The 23,381-nt window shown below is 40.3% G+C and overlaps 2 protein-coding genes across 3 annotated transcripts in view; one reads left to right on the top strand and one right to left on the bottom strand.

Moving 5' to 3' along the window:
- LOC139276141 (PEST proteolytic signal-containing nuclear protein-like) overlaps window positions 1-5,206 on the top strand; it is a 29,220-nt gene extending 24,014 nt beyond the window's left edge. Inside the window, exon 5 of the mRNA XM_070893666.1 lies at window positions 477-5,206. Coding sequence (XP_070749767.1) covers window positions 477-600 — 124 coding nt within the window. The 3' untranslated portion in view covers window positions 601-5,206. The remainder of the gene's footprint in view (window positions 1-476) is intronic.
- zbtb11 (zinc finger and BTB domain containing 11) overlaps window positions 1-23,381 on the bottom strand; it is a 60,902-nt gene that overhangs the window by 1,155 nt on the left and 36,366 nt on the right. Inside the window, exons 9-11 of one of the 2 annotated variants that reach the window (XM_070893664.1) lie at window positions 21,502-21,660; window positions 15,006-15,181; window positions 9,500-11,732 (exon numbers count right to left, since the gene is read on the bottom strand). In XM_070893664.1, the coding sequence (XP_070749765.1) occupies window positions 11,059-11,732; window positions 15,006-15,181; window positions 21,502-21,660 (1,009 nt within the window). In that variant the 3' untranslated portion in view covers window positions 9,500-11,058. Of the gene's footprint in view, window positions 1-9,499; window positions 11,733-15,005; window positions 15,182-21,501; window positions 21,661-23,381 lie in introns of those variants that run through there. The other variant, XM_070893665.1, reaches the window with a different exon arrangement.

Raw genomic sequence — 23,381 nt, 5'->3', positions numbered from 1 at the left:
AAAGCATTTGCAGAGATTGCATCTAAACATTTTCCAGATAATTCCTTGTAAGCTTTAGATTTAGTCTTGAAATGGACAGAGGGAAAACTGAAGTGTCAAAATTGAATGGAAATGAAAAAGAAGTATTTCTGTAGAATACGACTAGCATTTTTTGTATGTTGGTGTTCAGTTAGCATGGTTTAAATAAAGAAAGCATTGCTGTCTCTTTAAATGTCAGTTGAGCAGCTTCAATAGTAAAATGCAATAATTCACTTGCTTTTATATCTTGTACATTTTTATTAAACAATGCTTTAAGAACCTTAGATTATAATGTTGGAGATTGTAATGTTGGGGACTGTAATGACTTATAAATTTGAATAATTTATAAGTTCCCACTCTGAGATTGAAGCACTTTTTTTTTTATATATTAAAGTGATATATTCATACACTTGTGTGCTCATTTATGCCTTTTGGTAATTTACATTGTCTTCCTGCAGAGAAACACCAACGTCAGCAGGACCAAATTCCTTCAACAAAGGAAAACAAGGATTTTCTGACAACCAGAGGTTATGGGAGCGGAAAATGAAAAGTCAGCTGCGGAATTTTGGAGACGAGGACTAAATGCAATTATTCAAAAGCCAGAGTTGAGTGAGATGTGGGAGATAGAAATGAAATTTAGGGTTTAAGATGTGTTCAAAACCCTCCAGAATGCTTTGAAATGGAAACCATTTTCAACGATAAGTGTATAATGTATACTTAAAAGACTTTCTCACTATAAATTGTAATGAGTGCAATGTGTTTAGTAAACAGTAGATAACCCCTTCATACACTTTCATTGGTGGGATATTTTGACACAGAAGTTGACATTTCTCGTAGCTACTGTTGATTATTTGTAGTTTGTCGCAGTGGGCCATTTGGTTTGGAGTGCTTTAAACTAACATATCTACAACTTAAAAGCAAGGGAAAGTTCAGTTAATTTTCACATCATTGAAAAGTTCATGGCCACTAATTGCATAGCTCCTGAGAACAATTTTATATTTTACTGTGGGAGGGATATTTATGGTTTAAGCAAATTTCATGTCACGCAAAAATTAAAAACCTGCCAAAAGAATTACAATTTCCTAGTGCCACGCCATTTCCCGGCAAGAGGGTGGGCTAGTGATGTGTTCCTAGATTGTGTATAAACTCAAGTAGGAATAGTTTAACTTTCCCATCGACTGCTCTAACCATGTGATACAGAACAGGAAATCTGTGTTTGGAATGGCAGGGGCAAACTGTTCCCTGCCACTTCATCCATGTATCAGTACTCCCAACATACTGCACGTCTTTATTCCAGATTATTATTAATGGGGTCACGATGTTATGTGAAATACAAATGTTGATGGTGAATACTATTCCTATTCCCACAAGATACATGTCCTGTGAGAGACAGTTGGCAAAGCAACTTACAAGTAAGAGCAGATTAGGAATTGGAAGGTACAAATTAAAAAACGCACTATTTATAATTAACTGATGCCGTTGCATCTACATGAATCCATACAACCACAGCTTTGCTGAAATTCTTACTGTCCCATCTTTGGGCTTCTAAAATCTTGTATGTTAGTTCTGCGGTACAGCTACAATAAATAATGAACTCTAAACTGGGATGGTGTTACTATTCCCATTGTACTACCCTGACATTCGATCATTGGTAACTCGAACATTGGAGGTTTAGAATGCTCATCTTCTGGGCTCTTACACTTATGCTGAGTCCAGCAAATTTACGCATTTGTTTTATACTATTCTTTGGTGTGCTGGAAACGCTGTTTTTGTATTGGATATCCCAGTTCTGTCTTTGGGTTCACCCTTCAAAAATCCGAACAAGGCCTTCTTTTCCAGCTGTAATGCAAACTGTATACCCAGCTCAATGTTTTCAGTTGTATAAATCTGCCAGAAATAAGGTTAGGAATAATAAAATGTCATCTGTTTGCTATTTGTAATAAAATTGTAATGTTATTTATAAATACATTTATAAATTTGCTACAAATAGTGCACGGAATAAATATTCCCTGCTAGACATTTTCTAGTCAAGGGAAAGTTTATTGTGCTGGGCAGTCTCAATCCTGAATGCTATATAAAAACAAAATCAGTACTTGTACATAATGATGTGAGTAGCATTAATTTCCCCAACTGGACTGGGCCTTCATGGTGTTGGATAGATGAAGAGGCCACTCTACTACTTCATCTGCTCTCTGGCTGTTTTTATTTGGTTTTAAAGTGCATAACACAGTAAGAACACATGACAGTGAAACGTCTTAAATGTAGATTTATTTCCTTTTACAGCCTGTATACTACACACTTGTTTCCATTTCACAGTATATTTCTTGGATTGTGTAAGTATATTTAAATTTAGGTAACCTTGTTCATGCAGTAACCTTTTTCAGTAAAAACATTTTTAGTGAATTATACCTGAAATTGATGCCGTAAAGCACTATTCGTGCAAGGAATATTTTGCACAGCTTGAAATTGCCAGCGATGTTGTGCAAAATTAATTTTGTTGAGACAGTTGCTACTCTACATTTTAAAAATAAGCAAACCCAAGTTTTAAAAGATTCTTTATGGAGTTTATTAACCGTTTCCCGCTAATGCATAAAGCACTGTTACCTTAATGATCAAGATCTGCAGCCGCAAACAGAGACCTGTGACCTCTGCGCCACTCTTCTCAATGTGGCGCCGCTCTTTCTGTAGGCTGTTTAGGGGGTACTTTTTGTGGCCAAGATAGTCTAAGATGAAGACTGCAGTCTTCATAGCATCTGGTAAATTGGGGAGAGTTGCCTGATAGGAGATGGTAGCAGTAAAATGTGATGGTCCGCATCATCTCCTGTAATCAGGGGGAGAAATCAGCAAAGATTCTTATTCCTGCTCATTATTCAGTGGCTTCTGATGCGCGTGTGTTGATGTCACATGAGGAAAAGATCAAACTAGCCTATGATGCTGTCTGGAATTGACCAGGCCATCAACATCTTCTGAGTTTGCACATGAAGAATGGCCACTTGGGCAAGGTACTGGAGAGCTACTAATGCCCATACTTTTTTGCATGAAGTATTTCCTCATTATCCATTGGGGAAAAAGTAACTATTCTAAAAACTTAAAATTTCTCATTCCATGAGGCCTTCCTTAACTGCTCTTCTCACCTTGAGACCACTCCAGTTATATCATTTTTTTCACGGGTTGTCTCTGAGATTAGTGTAAAAGTTTCAGCCTTCAGTGTAATTACTAATTAAGTGAATTCAAGGAATCGGCTTGGGATAAATACCTTTACAATTATATTTTTTACAATTGGAAACGGAGGTGTAATTTTGAACACACTCTCCATAGATGATACATAGATAAACTATATCAGTTTAATTCAGCTGATTACTTTTCATGGATCCTGCTGGAAGTGTGGATGTCTTGAAAGGATTGGGCTTGGCTATGAAACCCACCACAGTTCAATAGCATGCTGATGCTCACTGTTGAGACTTGCATGAATAATGGCCAGTTAAGTGAGGTACTGAAGGTGCTTGACTCCTGTGGAACATAGGCCAACAAGGAGTCAGGAGAGCAGGGGAGAAAAATTGGTGATAAAAAGGAAAAAACACCAAGAAGAATGTCTTACTTGCAATTAAATTTCTTAACAAATAGACTGGTTTGGGAGTATCAAAGGTAGTGGAAGATGTGAGTTTATTGTAGTGTTTTTTTTGCCTATTTGTGAGTTTTTATCAAAGTTCTTGTGACTAAATCACTCAAAAACTGTTCAAAAGTATTAAACTGCAGTGCTTTGTCGGCTGCAATCTTTGCAATGCAGTATTCTCTGTTGGGTATATGAACTTCATGAGCAAACTGCAACATTGGCTAGTCTTCACAGTAGGTTGCTTTCCAGCATTTAGTAGCACTATGAAGACACTCTTCAAACTTCCTGAATTGCAAAGATTGCAGCTGACAAAGCACTGCCATTTCATGTTTTGAACCGTTTTGAGAGTGATCTAGTTATAAAAACTGTTTTGTAGAGACCATAACTCAGCCCTAAAATGTTTTTTGTATGAGTAACTTATCCTGTCTGTTATGTTTTTAGTATTGCACCACAAATCTGTGACTGTGGTATTGAGCTGAGCACAGAAATTATTTCAGAACTTTTGTAACAGTTCTGTTAACAAATCAAATCATTTGTGAGCTTTTATGGGTTATTTCAGTTGATTCAGCCTGGCAGAGGGGAGGGAGAGTGTGTATGTGTGTGTTTTCCCCCCAAGTCTCTGCAGGTAATTAGTAAATCGCTTAAAGTGTCTTGACCAATTGGGGGAAAAAATCTTATATTTCAGGTTTATTATATTCAGATTCCTCCCACCCAGTCCTGGATTGGAACAAATCTAGAAATCACACCATGTGAAAGCTGTGATAGAAACAGTTTTTCACTTCATGTATAGCAGAAAAGATTGAGTTTAAAAAAAAAAATCCACCTAATTTCCCAGCGTTCGTGTGCTGACTTACAAAATGCAATTTGCTTTACACTTTGAAACCCCTGCAGTCGTAGTAAATGCTATACAAAAATATTTTTGTAAACTATCAAGTACAGTAATTCTTGAGATCAGATTGTAGGAATATACTTCATTTGATTTTCTTTTTGATTTTGCAGCAGTTGATGGAATGTGAAATGAAGCAATGCCAAATGAGCAATTTGTTTCAAACAGCTGGCTATTGAAGGATACCTTTCAGCTGGCCAAAATTTATTAAATCATAATTGCCTTGACCTGTTGACCTCATTATTTTCCAAGTTATTTTTTCTTCTGTGTCCCTGAAACTATGCATGATTATCGGGGTAGGCAAGCAACCTATTCTGAAATCCTCTGCTAGGTGAATGACCAGCAGCTAGTTGAAATGGTTGATTTACCATCGAGATGTCCCCTTCTCCCTGGAGGAATCGTGCCTCCCCAGATGGCCAAAATGAGTTCAGGAACTTCACTTGCAGGGAATCACAGGTGCAAATGCAGACCGTATGCAGGATTTAAACATTAAAACTTGCAGTATTTTCAGATGTTAGAATTGTTTTTCTTCATCTCCTGTAAGACTTGTGCTGTATATAAAGAAGCTTCTGGTTGTCTGTGTTTGCGTATGAGGTTGTTTTGTTAAGGAAATGTGATTTTTATTGTACTGAAAATGTAAAATTTTTGCAAGTTGGGCAGGGAAATAAAATGCTTTCTGGATCAGCAAATTGTCAAATATTTGAATGCACAATTTGTGGACTGAGTTGTGTGATAAATACCATACAATATATAGGAAATACTGTATTAGAACTTGCAATAGGCAATTGGTTGAAGAGTATCGGCTAACTCTCTCTCCCACCTTGCCTGACATGCCTGTTAACATTCGATTGGGGTCCACCATTCAAGTCTAGGATTCAGTATACGATGCCAAACTTAACATTCCTTTCTGCCCTAGTCCAAATTATACTGGTAATTAGCCAAGTCAGTTCAATCACAACAGGAGTGCATCTCTTATTGGCCAGAGTCATAGAAGACTTGAGTTAAATAGCTTATTTTATTTAACAGTATTAACTAGTTACATTATTGGATAATCCAAATTGATTGTCATCTTAAACCTTACTACAAAATGCTGAATAGCAAGTGCCATCTGATTGGGCCCTTTCTCATTTGTAATCTCCAAACTTAGATAATATTATCTATCTTCTACAAAGGCAAAATACTGCAGATGCTGGAAATGTGAAATAGAAACAGAAAATGCTAGAAATACTCCGGTCAGGCAGCATCTTTGGAGAAAGTTAACATTTCAGTTAGATGTAATAGATTTTATGCAGGTGCACAGGCAGGGAACAAAAAATGATGGTAATGGGAATGACAGCAAGAGCTGCCATTTAAAAAAAAAAAAATAGGGCCAGAAGTTATCTGTTGAGTCCAGAAGCTGTAAAGTGCCTAAATCGAAAACTGATGCTATTCCGAGAACAGCGCAAGAGGGATTAGAATGGAGTGGAGAGGAGAATTAAAGTGATGGGGTCACGCTTACGGACTGAATGGAGGTGTTCTACAAAGCACTCACCTAATCTGCATTTAGTCTCCCTAATAGAGAGACCGCATCATGAGCAGTGAATACAGTATACTAAAGTACAAGTAAATTGCTGTTTCACTTGGAAGGAATGTCTGGGGCCGTGGACAGTGGGAAGGAGAAGGTTAAAGGGCAGGTGTTGCTCCTCTTGCGCATGCATGGGAAGGGAAGGTGGTGTTGGGGACGATTGAGTGGACCAGGGTGCCCCGGAAGGAATGGTCTGTTCGGAATGCTGGGAGGGGAAGATGTGTTTGGTGGTAGGATGCTGGAGGTGGCGGAGAATGTTCCGTCGACTGGAGTGAAAGGTGAGGACATGGAACCCTATTGTGGTTCTGGGAGGGAGGGGAAGGGGTGAGAGCAGAAGTGTAGCAAATGGAACGGACACGACAAACTGTTTTGGTCAGTCAGTGTAGATTTATGAAGGGAGTCACGTTTGATAAATTTGCTGGAATTCTCTGAGGATGTAACAAACAGGGTAATAAAGGGGAACCAGTGGTTGTAGTGTATTTGGACTTCCAGAAGGCATTTGACACAAGGTGGCACCACAAAAGGTTACGGGGTTGAGGGTAATATATTAGCATGGTATTGAGGATTGGCTAACTAACAGAAAAGAGAGTCGGGATAAATGGTTCATTCTCGGGTTGGCAATCAGTAACTAGTGAGGTGCTGCAGGGATCAGTGCTGGGACCCCAACTATTTACAATCTAAATGACTTGGATGAAGGGATCAAGTGTAATGTAGCCACGTTTGCTGATACAAAGATGAGAGGAAAAGCAATGTGAGGACACACAAAAATCTGCAAAAGGACATAAGCCAAGTGCAGTATAATGTTGGAAAGTGTGAGGTCATGTATGCACTTTGGCAGAAAAAAAATCAAAGAGCAAGTTATTATTTAAATGGAGAAAAAGTGCTGCAGGACCTGGGGGTGCTTGTGCATGAAACACAACAGGTGATCAGGCAGGCTAATGGAATCTTGGCCTTTATTGCAAAGGGAATGGAGTATAAAAGCAGGGAAGTCTTGCTACAGTTATACAGAGTATTGGTGAAGCCACACCTGGAATACTGCATACAGTTTTGATTTACATATTTACAAAAGGATATACTTGCTTTGGAGGCAGTTTAGAGAAGGTTCACTCGGTTGATTCTGGAGATGAAGGGGTTGACATGAGGAAAGGTTGGGCCTCTCATTGGAATTCAGAAGAATGAGGTGTGATCTTATTGAAATGTATAAGATTGAGGGGGTGTGACAGTGAATGCAGAAAGGATGTTTCCACTGATGAGACTAGAACAGGGGGCAAATAAGGGGATCACCCATTTAAAACTGAGATGAGTAATTTCTTCCAAGGGTTGTAAATCTGTGAAATTTGCTGCCTGAGAGCACTATGGAATCAACTTGAGATAGTTTAACTGATTGATGAAGGGTTATGGGAAGTGGACCCGAGTCCATGATTGTATTAAATGGCAGAGCAGGCTCGAGGGGCCGTATGGCCGCCTCCTGCTCCTATTTCTTATGATAGAGGGGAATCTCGTTTGAGGAAAACAGAAGATATGTTGGCAGGTGTCATCATCACAACAGATTCAACAGAGAAACTGGAATAGAGTCTTAACAGGAAGCAGGATGGGAAGAAGTGTAATCCAGGTAGCTGTGGGAGTCAGTGGGCTGAGTGGATGTTTGTCAATAGCTTATCCCCAAAAATGGTGACCGAGAAGTTGAGGGGAAAAGTCAAGAGATGGTCCATGTGTAGGAAGGGTGGAAATTGGAAGCTAAGTGAATAAAATGTTCCACTTCTAGACAAGAGCAGGAAAGTGCACCGATACTTAACGTACCGGAGTAGGACTGGAACAAAGAATGTGACACATAATCCTGTAAAAAGGCAGGCATAGCTAGGATTCATGCAGGTTCCTAGAGCAGCACCTTTTAATTTGGAGGAAGTGAGGAGTCAAAGGAGAAGTTATTCAATGTGAGAATAAGTTCATCTAAGTGGATAGGCCTGGTTGGGGCTCACTTCAAGGAAGAAGCAGAGCACCCTTGGGCAGTCCTGGTGGCGGATGGAGGTGCAGAGGGATTGGACGTCTAAAAAACTTGAACCTTAAGTGGTAGAGGACGTCAGAAGAGTCGCGGATGTAGATGGGAAGAGACTGGACAAGGAGAGTCGAGATCGGAAGAAATCTGTTCTGTGGGGCAAGAATAGGCTGAACTGATAGGTCTACCCAGGCAGTCCTGTTTGTGGATCTTGGGAAGGAGGCTGTACGTTGTTGATGGCTGTGGAGTGAAGAACTCGATGAGGTCAGTGACAATCTTGGAAACAATGGCTTGATATTCGGTAGTAGGGTCATGGTCCAGTGGAGATAGCAGTCACAAGTTCAGCCTCTGCAAGGTAGAGGTCGGTTTGCCAAACAACAGTGCCACTCTTATCAGCATGTTTAATTGACAATGTTAGGGTTTGATCTGAGCGAACAGAGTTCTGCAAGTTCAGAGGGAGGTAGGTTAGAGTGAATGAGGGGAGCAGAGAAATTGAGACGGCCCCTGTCATGGCAGCAATTCAAAATCAAAAGATCTAGAGGGCAAGAGGCCAGAGAGAGGGGTCCAGGTAGAACAAGAATTCTGAAAATGCTATTCCCACCAAACTGTTGACTACCCAATTTCCTATCCTGGCCCCCCCATACCCATGCCCTCCCTTTCAAATCTGCCATCACCAATATATCCATGAGCCACTCCTATTTATCATGTACATGCTTAAGTGACATCAAAAGATATGAAGCCAGGTTTCACACATGCACTGACGACCAATGTTCCAATATTTTTTGGCGTCGTACTATTTAAAATAACGCTTGTGCGTTTTTTGCATTGATAAGCTGAAATAAAAACAGAAAATGCTGGGAATAGTCAGCAGATCAGGCAGCATCTGGAGAGATCTGAAATGTTACTGTTTCTCTGCATAGTTGCTGCCTGACCCGAGTAGTCAGTGTTTTCTGTTCTTCAGGGTGGTGCCCTCTGGCATATGAACAGGGCGATCAACCAATCAGATTGAAGAATCCTCACTGAGAAACAGTTTATACCAGGATGTGTAAGTTAGAATATTTAATTCAATGCAAAATCATGTACAGAAAGTGAAATAAAGCAAGGGAAAGAGATGAAATTATGATAAGTTTAATCTTCAATAATTAAATTTTGAAGGAATGAGACACTATTTATAAAATTAAATATGATTGGTGTAATGTGATCCAAAGACTAAGCTGCAGCATCCAGCATTCAAGTCTCGTTTGATTTGGGGCCCTTATGATTCTGGGTTTTGAATGCAAAATAAGACTACGGTCTAATGAGCAGTATTAACAATGTAATTCTTTTTTCCAGTACCACTTTTCACTATCCTGTACAAACTTGACAAGTGGGGGAAAAACTATTAGCCCTCCCCAACAGAAGAACAAGTTTAAAAACATGAACTACATTATGCGAACAATTTTATTCAGCAGCCACGGCTTACTGACAGCAAAGCAACAATTCCAGTTTTACTGCATTATACAAAAAGGGAAAAGCATTCTCTGAAAGAAAATTCAACTATGTTCAGTAACGAGACTGCATAGTTTGTGTAGTAATTTAATAATTCTGCATGAAAGCTCACAGCCAGACAAGACAAATATTTTACAAACCCTCAAAAAAGCTCTTGATTGCACTTTTAAATTGTTTTACCCTAATAAACTTCTGGAATGCCTTGAGTGTTAGGAAACAGCCACCAATCTTTCAATGCTTTAATTTACATGGATGCCCGTTGCAAATACTCTTATTTTTAAAGTCACACATACACATGTAGATAGTTTTGATTAACAGAGGCAAGTGACTGGACTATGAAGGTACAGACATGCATAAAATCAGTAAATGTATAAACCTATTTTATATGCACATTTATTTACATAAATTACATTTCAGATCCATTTGCCCACTGAATGCCTCCTATTTGACAAATGCAAACTTATCATTGTAACCTAGCAGTGCTATTTCCAGGTTTACAATATCTTTGTTACAACTTAAATTTGCAGAATTTCACAAAATGTAAACAACCTTTGGGGATTTTCAAACATACTCAAGCTGAGCTTTCTACAAGTCACTTTAGCACAGCAGGCAATATGTAAAGATGATGACAGCCCCTGGATGTTTCTCCCTTATAACTGATTTTATGGCGGTAACAATAATGGAATCCTCAGGACTCTTAAACCATGAACTGAAGAAATATTTATTTTAACAAGGCCCCCAAGTTAAAATTAAACTTTCTCTGAATTTGAAGATCCAGCTATTATTTTCTACTCCTTCAAAGAAACATTGTGCTTATTAATTTCCCTCTGCACTCATTCCAAGTTCTATTGATTCCTTGCAAAGGATTTTCTGCCCATATATATTTATACCCACAAGAGTCATTTGGGGCCAGTAGGGAGCCATACTCACAGGTTGGACCTCCGACCCATTCTTTTCCACTAAGAGCAGATCATAGAATTAGACAACAGTTTCCAACCATAAATCTGTGCCATGTTTTTAAGAATTTCTGTATGCTAATGTGTTGCAATCTACAAATGCAGATCTCCCACATAAAATACAGATAGAGGACTGTTTCCATTGAAGTAATTAATTTGCAAACTGACCAGTGCTTAAAATAAGGAAGCAATGAAAAAAACATTGCAATTGCTCCTAAAATGGATGCAAGTTTATTCTTTGCTGCAGAATGCTACAAGCTCATCTCATCTTATATAAAGATGTAATAAGTTCAAAATACCTTCTGGTTCTGTAACTCAAATCTCCCCCCTTTACATTGTTATTATTTGTTCACTCTGAATATTATTCAGTTAGGAGTCCAACATATTCTTGTAAAAGGCTGCCAGTTATTTATTTCCAACCATTGCAGGACCACAATCTAATTATTTGCCTGCAAGAATGCTTTAACATAAATATGTTTCCATCTTAGTGCTGCGTAATGTGCGTACTCTCACTTATCAGGACTAGTCCCAAATCATTCAGTTTTCTTGCACATTTTCTTCAGCCTCTCCAATGTGGGCAACCTCAACTTCCACTGTCTCACCAATTTCAGTAAGTTTCGGTCCTTGCTGGTGAGACAGTACATAGTTGACCACCTGCATAATTCCATGGTCCGTTAGTGTGGGTAATGCCTCATCTTGGCTTTCAACTCCTTCTACATCTTCAACCGAAGTAACTGCTTCCACTGCCTCAACCGCCTCCACCGTTTCAACCGCTTCCACCGCTTCCACTGCCTCAACCGCTTCCACTGCCTCAACCGCTTCCACTGCCTCAACCGCTTCCACTGCCTCAACCGCTTCCACCGCTTCCACCGTCTCTCCAGTCACTATGACAGTCTCAATTTCTTCACCAATTAAATCCGATTTGTCCAATTCATCTTGCATATCAGCAGCTAAGATTCTGATGGCATGCTCTACCTGGGTCCCCTGATTGTGAAACTGAAGTGTGTCTTTCTCTAGCATTATTTTGCCTGGAACATGCTCTTTGTGAAACTTAGTCATATGCTTGCGCAAGCTACGAGCATCAATATAGGCATCATTGCACAGTGGGCAGACATAAGGCCGTTCTCCTGTGTGTGTTCGCACATGTCGCTTGAGAGAGCGTGCATCAGCCCAGGCTACACCGCAGGTCAAACACTCAAACGGCTTCACTCCTAAATAAAAATAAGTGATTTATGTGAAAACAAGCAAATACTGTTTTATTAAATGATATTTTCATTTACATTTTTGTCCGTTTCCATGAAGATTGTTACAACTTTGAAGATGTCTGACCAAACAAGGTGTAGACCTCACCATTAGTTACTTCTGTAAACCAAAGCGGGTGTGCTTGTTATGGTGTAAAATAAGCCATAACAGATTTATCTTTTCACCAACAAAATTGACAACATTCAAGTTTTGGGCAGCCCTTAAACTTACACCTCTGAAAATTTCATGCTTAAAGGTGGAAAAAAGAACTTGCTTTTATATATCATGCCCCAAAGTACTTTACATCCAACAATTTAGTTTTGAAGTCAGTCTCTTGCAGTTATATAAACAAATATGGCAGCCAGTTTCCACAGCAAGGTTCCACAAATAGCAAATGAAGAGATAGATAAGCTGTTTTTGGTTGAGAGAAAAATATTAGCCATAATTCATGTGAACATCTTAAGGAAACCAAGTTCCATTAATTATCAACTGCACTTTTACAATGATGGTTTAAAATTAAAAGATATAGCTCCTCAATAATTTAACATATAAATGCACTGTATGATGTAGTACTAAATGATACAGACCAGGAAGATCCCAGGTCTATTGAATGCTGCATTAGCTGTTTTTAGCTCAGCTAGCAGAGAAGGCAATACAATGCTGGCCTAGGGCAGAGGGTAAAAATGCAGTCAAAATTCTCACTCTTAATTACTATCTGGTGACTGTTGCTGCAAAGCAAATCACTGCTTGCAAGAGGAAGAGGGGGAAACAGGGTGGGAAAGAAAGCAAGACTTTGTGCTTTTAAAAAGAAAAAATTGTATTTAACTGGGGGGGAGGAATTACTTAAAATATTTGGCATCTATTATCCAAAAATTGAACATTTGGATATACTTTATCACAATAACTTTAGTTCTATATGTACCATGACATCCAGTGCAGTGAATCAAACAGTTTAATGTGTCAGGATTTCAAGTCCTCAGCAAACAATTACTTTGCCAAATATTCCATTAATGAAAAATAATCAATTGAATACTCAGGAGACGTGAAATCAAAAAATAATCCAGCCTTCTAAATTCAGTATTTTACATAAAGAACACAAGAACATAAGAAATAGGAGCAGGAGTAGGCCATACGGCCCCTCGAGCCTGCTCCGCCATTTAATACGATCATGGCTGATCCGATCATGGACTCAGGTCCACTTCCCTGCCCGCTCCCCATAACCCTTTATTGTTTAAGAAACTGTCTATTTCTGTCTTAAATTTATTCAATATCCTAGCTTCCACTGCTCTCTGAGGCAGCGAATTCCAGATTTACAACCCTCAGAGAAGAAATTTCTCCTCATCTCAGTTTTAAATGCGCAGCCCCTTGTTCTAAGATTATGCCCTCTAGTTCTAGTCTCCTCAATCAGTGGAAACATCCTCTCTGCATCCACCTCGTCAAGCCCCCTCATAATCTTATACATTTCAATAAGATCACCTCTCATTCTTCTGAATTCCAATGAGTAGAGGCCCAACCTACTCAACCTTTCCTCATAAAAATCAACCCCCTCATCTCCGAAATCTTTCTAATGAACCTTCTTTGAACTGCCTCCAAAGCATGTATATCCTTTCAGAAATATGGAAACCAAAACTGCACACAGTATTCCAGGTGTGGCCTCACCAATACCCTGTATAACTGTAGCTAGACTTGCCTGCTTTTATACTCCATCCCCTTTGCAAGGCCAAGATTCCATTGGCCTTCCTGATCACGTGCTGTACCTGCATACTATCCTTTTGTGTTTCATGCACAAGTACCCCCAGGTCCCGCTGTACTGCAGCACTTTGCAATCTTTCTCTATTTAAATAATAACTTGCTCTTTGATTTTTTTTCTGCCAAAGTGCATAACCTCACACTTTCCAACATTATACTCCATCTGCCAAATTTTTGCCAACTCAATTAGCCTGTCCATGTCCTTTTGCAGATTTTGTGTGTCCTCCTCACAAATTGCTTTTCCTCCCAGCTTTGTATTGTCAGCAAACTTGGCTACTTTACACTTGGTCCCTTCTTCCAAATCGTTAATATAGATTGTAAAGTTTGGGGTCCCAGCACTGATCCCTGCGGCACCCCACTAGTTACTGATTGCCAACCTGAGAATGAACCATTTATCCCTACTCTCTGTTTTCTGTTAGTTAGCCGATCCTCTATCCATGCTAATGTATTACCCCCAACCCCGTGAACTTTTATCTTGTGCAGTAACCTTTTATGTGGCACCTTGTCAAATGCCTTCTGGAAGTCCACATCCACTGGTTCCCCTTTATCCACCCTGTTCATTACATCCTCAAAGAATTCCAGCAAATCTGTCAAACATGACTTCCCCTTCATAAATCCATGCTGACTGCCTGATCAATTTTGCTTTTCCAAATGTCCTGCTACTGCTTCTTTAATAATGGACTCCAACATTTTCCCAACCACAGATGTTAGGCTAACTGGTCTATAGTTTCCTGCTTTTTGTCTGCCTCCTTTTTTAAATAGGTAGCATTACATTTGCAGTTTTCCAATCTGCTGGGACCTCCCTAGGTTAGCATACAAATGACTTGCATCAACCTGGAGAGCCACTGAAACAAAAAATAGAAAACTAAAAGGAAAACAAAATAATTTCTTGACAGACTAGGTGTTGACAGCCTGTTACTACACTTTACCAAAATACCATGGTCAACTCTGTGAATTGGGATGGTGGGGGGGCAGTTAGCAGTTGTATGTCCTCTAAATCAGTCAGCATAACTCCAAAATATTTATAAAAAGACAAAGTATCGGCAAACCAGATGTAAAAGATATATTTCTATGCTGAAGAACCCCACATTTGAAGTGATGCAGAGTATTAGTGCATTGCACCAACAAATGGTGAAACACAAGTTATCCCTGGATAGTCTTAGCCAATTCACCTGGAGGTGCCAAATGGGAGGTGAGCTATTTCATCTGGGGAAGGGAGGAGCAGAGGAAGGGCAGGAGGGAAAGGGCTCACAATTAGCTCACCATGACCAGCAGAATAGTACAAGATGAAGAGAATGTATATAATGGATCTTTTTTTAAATTACTCAATTTCTTTAATATACTGTGCCACAGCATTTCAATGTTTCCACCACGATGGCACCTGCAAAACACCTACAAATTTTAAAAATGTGACAATCGATTTGTCCAAATATCAGCCTGAAAGGCAAGGCTTAAAGTCAATATTATTTTCACTTTGGCTTAATCATGCTTACCCTGATGATTGTTCATATGTCTCCTATACTCTCTAAGTTGTGAAAACTTCTTCCCACAGTGTTCACAGGTACGGTCCAGCATTTGCTTGGCTCTGCCTTTCTTGCCATGAGTGGCTTTCTTTACATGTCGCCTGAAAAGAGCTTTTTCAAAGAATTCTTTTCCACAGACATTACACCTGAAAGTAGAAAACATCAACATTGGACATTATGTTCCTGTAGGTTTCAGATGGCTATTTTCCTATGTGACTAAATACTGAAGTGGGCCAGAATTTATATTTAGTAAAAAATAAATCACGTATAAACCTCTCGGCTCTGATCTCTTTACAAACATGATTAATTGGAGCAACTGCTTGGACAGCTGCTAAAAATCTTAAGTGAAATTAAATTCAGTCACTCAGAGTTCCAATAAATACAAATTATAAAAATAGTCATGAATTAATAAGCAAAAAGTGGAGAGATCACATTGATTTAGTATGAATGCTCTTCTGATGTTGCAATTAAAGTCTCATGATAGAGCAGTACAAACTGCGTTGATGTCGTCTCCTGTTGAATTGACGGATGAGTTGTGGGTGCACCGATGGGAGAAGTGCTCAATCCTGGACGCACATATCGTAATGAAAGCCAGGTGAGGCAGATAGATGAATTGCATTGCACTGAAGATTTTGCAACCTCACAGCCTCAAATTCATTCAAACCCATGTGACAGACACAAGGTCATCGTGCTCTCTCAGTGGCTGTCTTCCTAGGTGTTGCGGTTAATACTGTAGATTTCAAGGTAGCAGTTAGTTTGTCTTTATAGCATTTCATCTGCCCACCTCTTTGCGATATCCAGCTTGCAGCTTGCTCTAGAAGACAGCTCTGGGAATTCTATAATCAGGCATGCAACTAGACCTTTGTGATCTTTGCCTCAATTCCTGGTATATTGCCGCATTTGAATGTTAGACATCCTGTCCTGCCACTTGCTGCCAGCGATAAGTCATAGACAGCACAACTGGAAATGGTCAAGTAACTTGATGAGACAGTGGTAGCAGATCCATAACTCAATCCATGTAGTAGTATGATGAGAACTATATAGAGACTTTGTTTACAGACTAACCCCTCGTTCCAGTCTCCAATCGAATTTATCAAAGGCAAAGTTGGCCATGCCAATCCAGTGATTGACATAATCAAAATCGAGGAAGACTTGCTTCCACTCTAAAAATGAGTTCTCAGGTGGCTGTACAATCCAATGCGGGACTTACAGTCTGTAACAGGTGGGACAAACAGTGGTTGAAGGAAAGGGTGGGTGGGGAGCCTGGTTTGCTGCACGCTCCTTCTGCTGTCTGCGCTTGATTTCTGCATGCTCTCAGCGACGAGACTCGAGGTGCTCAGCGCCCTCCCAGATGTCAGTGGGGATGTTGCATTTTATTAAGGAGGCTTTGAGGGTGTCCTTGAAACGTTTCCTCTGCCCACCTGAGTGGTATGTTGTTGATCGTAACCATAGGTGTGACTGGATGACCAGGTATCGGCTGGACTCAGACTTCAGCCTTTTTAAAGTTCATTGTAAGGCCAAAACGCTGTGCTGCCCAAGCCATGCAGTCAGATAGTAGCTGAATGTCCGAGAGTGTAGGTGAGTAATGCACAATCTGCAAAATGCATGCCACGAATGGTTACCTGCATTATTTTTGTTTTTGCATGGAGTCGATGAAGGTTGAGGATACCGCCTTCAGTGCAGTATCAAATATACATTCCCCAGCTATACTTCTTGAATGCCGTGAGCAGTACTGCAGCAAGCAGTATGCTGAACAATGTGCGTGCACTTGAGGATTACCACACTAACGACAATGTCACGGAGTTATCACGGAGTCAGTTTCCACATGTATGCTGACACCCAGCTCTACCTCACCAGCACTTCGCTTGACCCCTCCACGGTCTCTAAATTGTCAGACTGATTTTCTGACACACAGTACTGGATGAGCAGAAATTTTCTCCTATTAAATATTGGAACGATCGAAGCCATTGTTTTCAGTCCCCGCCACAAACTCCGTTCCCTAGCCACTGATTCCATTCCTCTCCCTAGCACTGTTTGCAAATGTGGTGTCATATTTGACCCTGAAATGAGCTTCTGACCACATATCCACGGCATACCCAAGACTGCCTATTTCCACCTCCGTAACATCGTCCGTTTCCGCCCTTACCTCAGCTCATCTGCTGCTGAAACCCTCATCCATGCCTTTGTTACCTCTAGACTTGACTATTCCAATGCACTCCTGGCTGGCCTCCCACATTCTACCCTATGTAAACTTGAGGTCATGCAAAATTTGGCAGCCCATGTCCTAACTTGCATCAAGTCCCGTTCACACATCACCCCTGTGCTCGCTGACCTACAGTGGCTCCCGGTTAAGCAACACCTCAATTTCAAAATTCTTATCCTGGTTTTCAAATCCCTCCGTGGTCTCGCCCCTCCCTATCTCTGTAATCTCCTCCAGCCCCACAACTCCCAGATATTTGCGCTCCTTCAATTCTTCCCTCTTGAGCATCTCTGATTATAATCGCTTAACCATTGGTGGCCATGCCTTCTATTGCCTAGGCCCCAAGCTCTGGAATTCCCTCCCTAAACCTCTCCGCCGTTCTACCTCTTTCCTCCTTTAAGACACTCCTGAAAACATACCTCTTGCTAATTTCTCCTTTTGTGGCTCGGTGTCAAATTGTGTGTTTTATAATACTCCTGTGAAGCGTCTTGGAAGATTTTACTACATTAAAGGCGCTATATAAAAATACAAGTTGTTGTTGTTGACTAGTAAGCTTGAGAAAGTCCTGAAATTAAGCGAGTTATCGAGTGACTCATCCAAGCAATGGGTGAGGTTGAAAGCATGTAGTCAAACTTCAAGAAAGCTTTATACAGCACCTGTGCAGCAGTACTTGGCTTTATTAAATGCAAAATGTTTTGTTTTCCTCGTCGTCATCAAACAGCTCTGGCCTGCGTGTATGCTGCTCACCTTGCTTGGATTAATGATAACAGCTGTTTGGTGCAGAACACTGCACAGCAGCTATTAAAGCAGCAAGCTCAAACTAAGCTTCGCTCTATGAAGAAAAAATGGTGGATGATGAATGTTGAGATGCTGCAATCAACCGGTGACCAAAACGGTACAAAGAACTTCTTCGACAAACTTGTGTATGGGCAAGTGGCATGTTCCCCTTCTGAGTGAAGATGGCACTCAGTTGCTAGCAGGAATTTTGGAATGCTGGGCCATCCAGTTCAACAAAGTTCTCTGCAGTGTCTGCTGATGCACTAAATGATACATCGCAACTACTGCTGCAAGATTGGCTTGCCACCCCACCTAACCCAACACTCCTGAAATCCAATTTGCGATTGAGATAACCTTGGGTGGAAAAGCACACAGATTGGAAGGTATCCCTGCAAAGCTCTACAGGCATGGGTGGGGGGAGACAGATGCAAGCTTCAGAGATTCCTTGCCCTTTACAATAAAATCTGGGATCATGTGGCTCAAGATTCCAAAGCCGACAACACTGTGCACCTCCAGAAGTGCAAAGATGATCGCTCATGCTGCAATCGTCACCATGGAATTTCCCTTCTATTTGTAGCAGGTAAAATTCTCGCCTGGGTCATGCTCTGCTGACTAAACAATCAGAAAAAATTCTCCCAGATACCCAACGTGGCTTCGGAGCTGGTTGCAAAATATTTGACATGATTTTCTCAATCTATCAAATCCAGGACAAATCTAGAGAAGAGCACCAGAATCTCTGCCCTAGCAGTTTTATGAATATTGTTTGGAAATCATAAGTTGGTTTGATGGCCTGAATAATAGATCACAGTCGGGTATCATCGCCTTTTGTAGTCACCAACAACGTCAAGCGAGTATTCAAGCTGCGTTATACCTGATACATAAATGCACAATGTCACTGCTATATAGAAACGGCAGGGGGAAACAAAATACATTGCCTCCTCTTTTACATTCCTTTCTCACCTTAATCACATGTTGAAAACTCATCTTAACTGTTTCCCCAAATTAAAAGTAAAATTAAATCCTGAACTTCAATCAATGCCCGTAAGGATGTTAAATAGTCATGCTCCTGGACAGCTGAAATTAAACGTAATTCAACAATGCTCCTTTGAAGATCTTTTCAATTTTGCCAAGAAAAAGTTGTTCATCTTAATGATCTCAAAAGGACTTTGACAGAATCAGCAGTAGAACATGCTCAGTTTATCCCTTCCTCCCTTTTTAAACAATGGTACAACGTTAGCAGCTCTCCAATCCTCTGCCACCACTCCTGTAGCCGGGCAGAATTGAAATATGATGGTCAGAGCCTCCGCAATTTCCTCCCTTGCTTCTTTTAGTAGCCTCAGATATATTTCATCCGGTCCTGGCGATTTATCTACTTTTAAAGATGCTAAACGCCTTAAAACTTCCTTGCTCACTATGTTTATCCCGTCCAATATTTCACTATCTTCCTCCTGAACCTCAACATCAGCATCATCTCCCTCTTCTGTGATGACGGCCGCAAAGTATTAATTTAGTACCTTACCCACATCCTCCCACTCCATTTAGAGATCACCATTTTGGTCCCGAATAGGCCCAACACTTTCCTTAGTTATCCTCTTGCTCTTTATGTAATTGTAAAACATCTTTAGGTTTTCTTTGATTCTATTTGCCGGTATTTTTTCATGCCCTCTTTTTGTTTTCCTAACTTCCTTCTTAATTTCATCCCTGCACTTTCTATATACTCTTCCAAGCTTTCTGCAGTAATGAGCTCACTATATCTGATATAGGCTTCCCTTTTTTGGCTCATCTTACCCTGTATGCAACTTGTCATCCAGGGGGCTCTAAATTTGGCAGTTCTACCCATTTTCTTTGTGGGAACATGTTTACCCTGAACTCCATGCACCTCTCTCTTGAATGCCTCCCACTGATTTACCTTCAAGTAACTGTTTCCAGTCCACTTTTGTTAAATCCCTACTCATCCTTCCCCCAATTTAGAACCCTTACTCCTGTTTTTTCTTTGTCCTGATCCATAATTATACTAAAACTAATTGAATTATGATCACTACCACTGCTACTCCTTCCACCTGCCCAACTTCATTTCCAAACATTAAATCCAGAACTGTCCCCCTCTTGTTGGGCTTGCTACATATTGCCTAAAAAAAAGTTCTCCAGAATGCAATTTAGGAATTCTGTGCCCTCTGTACCTTTTACACAGTTAATATTAGGGTAACTAAATCCCCCACTATTACTGCCCTATTGTTCTTGCACTGGTCAGAAATTTGCCTACAACTTTGCTCTTCTATTTCCCATGAACTGTTTGAGGGTCTACAGTACACTTCCAGCAGTGAGATTGCCCCTTTTTTGTTCTTTAGATCAACCCATATAGCCTCATTTGATGATCCTTCTAACATATCATCTCGCCTCACAGATGTAATTGTTTCTATAATGAATACTGCTACCTCCTCACCTTTTTTAACCCCCTCCCCCTATCTCGCCTGAAAACCCTGTAACCAGGAATGTTAAGCTGCCATTCCTACCCTTCTTTCAGCCATGTCTCAGTAATGGTTATATCATAATCCCACATGTATTATCTGTGCCCTTAGCTCATCTGCCTTACTTGCTAGACTCCTTGCATTAAAATATATACCATTTAGCATTGAAAACCTGCCTTGTTGTCCATTTTCTAGCCTTTGTTTCCTCTGTCTTCCAAACTTGCTTACTAATTTTCTGCCTTCCATTTCCAGCTTGGTTTCTCTCCCTTCTGAATCTACTCCCAGGTTCCCATCCCCCTGCCAAGCTAGTTTAAACACCCTCCCCAACAGCACTAACAATGCCCCCCCCCCCCGCAAGGATATTGGTCCCGGCTCTGTTGAGGTGCAACCTGTCCGGCTTGTACAGGTCCCATCTCCCCCAGAAATGGTCTCAATGCCTCAAGAATCTAAAGCCCTCCCTCCTGCACCATCTCTCCAGCCACATATTCATCCCTTCTATCCTCATATTTCTGTACTCACTAGCATGTGGCACCTGGAGCAATCCGGAGATTACTACGTTTTCTGCATTTGAATATCTCTCCTAGCTCCCTCAAATCTGCTTGCGGGACCTCATCCACCTTCTATGTCATTGGTACCAATATGGACCATGACCTCTGATTTGGTACGGAACCGTACAAGGTCAGGAAGGATTATGGCTAAGTGAGTTCAGCTATAGCTGTAGTATCAGTGCAAAATTTGGCCTCAGCTTCCCTGGAAATACCGTACTCCAACCGGAATCAGTTCAGAAGAGAGCGGCAGAAAACTGGAAAGAGAATATGCTGCTCTCCCAGCTAGCATTCCAAACATGCTCATCTTCTCAGATGATTTTGTGAACCTTTAAACTATTCTTTTGACATTCAAAACTAACATGCATTTTATACATCATTGTAATATATCAGCATTTTAAATGTGAGTTTCCGAGATGGAACTGTTGAACTTATTTGTTAGTTATTCTCCCTGGGTAAGAATTGACTGTACTTACTTATATGGCTCTGTAACAGAATGTGCTTTTACATGAGAATACCAGTCTTTCTTCCAGCTGTAGCACTTCCCACAGATCTGGCACTGAAATGGCTTCACCCCGAGATGCTTGTACATGTGCTGCTGCAGATCCCGTGCTTCATAAAAACTTCGCTCACATCTACAAAAAATGAAGACGTCTTCTCAAAAGCCATTTCCATTTAAATTTTATACCCATTAATACTGTCAGTGGTTTAGCCTCATAGTATAATTACCTACTTCTAGCCATGTTAGGAAATATTTCAAATTCAAGATATTCAATCAGATTTGCAGAACCACAATCCGACTGACTATATGACTGGCCTGCGAAGTTACACAGAAAAAGTACAAATGAACCCAAATAAAATTGTGAGGTAGAGCCTGGATGGGAGTAAGCGGCAATAGAAGCAAAAGCAATAGAAATCATTGACAATAAGCGTACCGTAAATGAAGGGGTTGAAGAATTCCAGTGTAGATGCTCTAGGATCAAAATTTTTATGTTCTTAACATTTCAATATAAAACTGGATTAGTACAAAGCCACATCTGCAATTATCTGTCCAATTTTCCACTGTGCAACAATTAAATCTGACCATTCACTTTTCAGTACATGTTCACTTCTACAGACATGCAGGGATCCTTTTTTGTCTGTACCTCCTGGGCGGTAACTTGGCGGAGCAGATCACCCGACCATTATAGAACCCGTCCAATTTTCATTCCACTGAAATCAATTGAATGAAAATGGGCAGATTCTGTAAAGGGCAGGTGTGCGATTGCTCTTCCAAATCATCACCCCGGTGTTGAAGATGAAATTGGTCCTGTAGAAGTTACAAGGTTATGTAGATCTAACCTTGTAAAGTAATGGAAGTTGCAAGTGGGTTGTGATGGTGGCCAATCATAAGTAAAAATCCTATATATCATGCAAGACCAACATGGATTTCTCTTGGTCATGCATAGAGCGTTTAAAAGAATTTACTTAAAAAAAATTGTAAATATCACACAGTAGGTATCAATGCCAAAAATATTAAGAGTTTATTCTACATTCCAGTCCTCACACATCTCGTCCCAGTCATTGTGGAACCTCTATATATTCAGCCTTTTTCGAATGTAGTTTCGATTCCTCTGCAAAACACTATAAAAAGGCAGTGTATTGGGCCAAAAATTCCCACCTCGCCAGGTCCGTACGAAGTGCACACGGACCCAGCGAGGACTCGCAAAAGCCGGTTTTCGTAACAAGATACACATGCGCCGAAAATGTTTTTTTCCGATCGGTCAAGATTTCTCCAGACAAACCCTGCGCATCGCTGGGAGAAGGGCATTCATGCAGGAGAGATTGGACTATTTGCCCAACTCATGCTCAACGAATGTTCTTCAAACTTTTATGCCTGGTAAAAGCAGGCGCATAGTTTTTTTTTTGTACCAGCGTAAGTGTTTTAAAACATAAAAATGAATGTTTAAATTTAATTTTTATAAGTTAAAAACCCTGTCCATTAAAGTTTATTTTTTAATCCTATTAAAACACACAAAAAATTCCCCAAAATATTGTTTCCTAAAACATTTAATTACATTTAATTTCAATTAATTTTAAATGTGAGATGTTTCTTTTTATTTATTATGCCGTTTTTCTTGTTTTAGGAGAGTTTTCTCATTGACAATAATGGGAACTCATACAAACGGAGTTCCCATTTTTATCAATGAGAATACGCCTAGTGATTGGTGGTCCAGGCCCACATGACTCCAGTATAGCTGTACTTCAGGGGAAGTCATCTCTCTGTATTCTGCGCAGCGATTTAAGGCCTCTGACCGCAATCGTAGGTTTCTCCGTGACCACCAGGTTTTTTATAAAATGTTTTCAGGTCAGAGAC

This window comes from Pristiophorus japonicus, chromosome 11, assembly GCF_044704955.1.
Source record: "Pristiophorus japonicus isolate sPriJap1 chromosome 11, sPriJap1.hap1, whole genome shotgun sequence".
Lineage (NCBI taxonomy): Eukaryota > Metazoa > Chordata > Chondrichthyes > Pristiophoridae > Pristiophorus > Pristiophorus japonicus.
The sequence above is the reverse complement of the archived record's forward strand: the minus strand, read 5'-3'. Positions and strand labels throughout refer to the sequence as shown.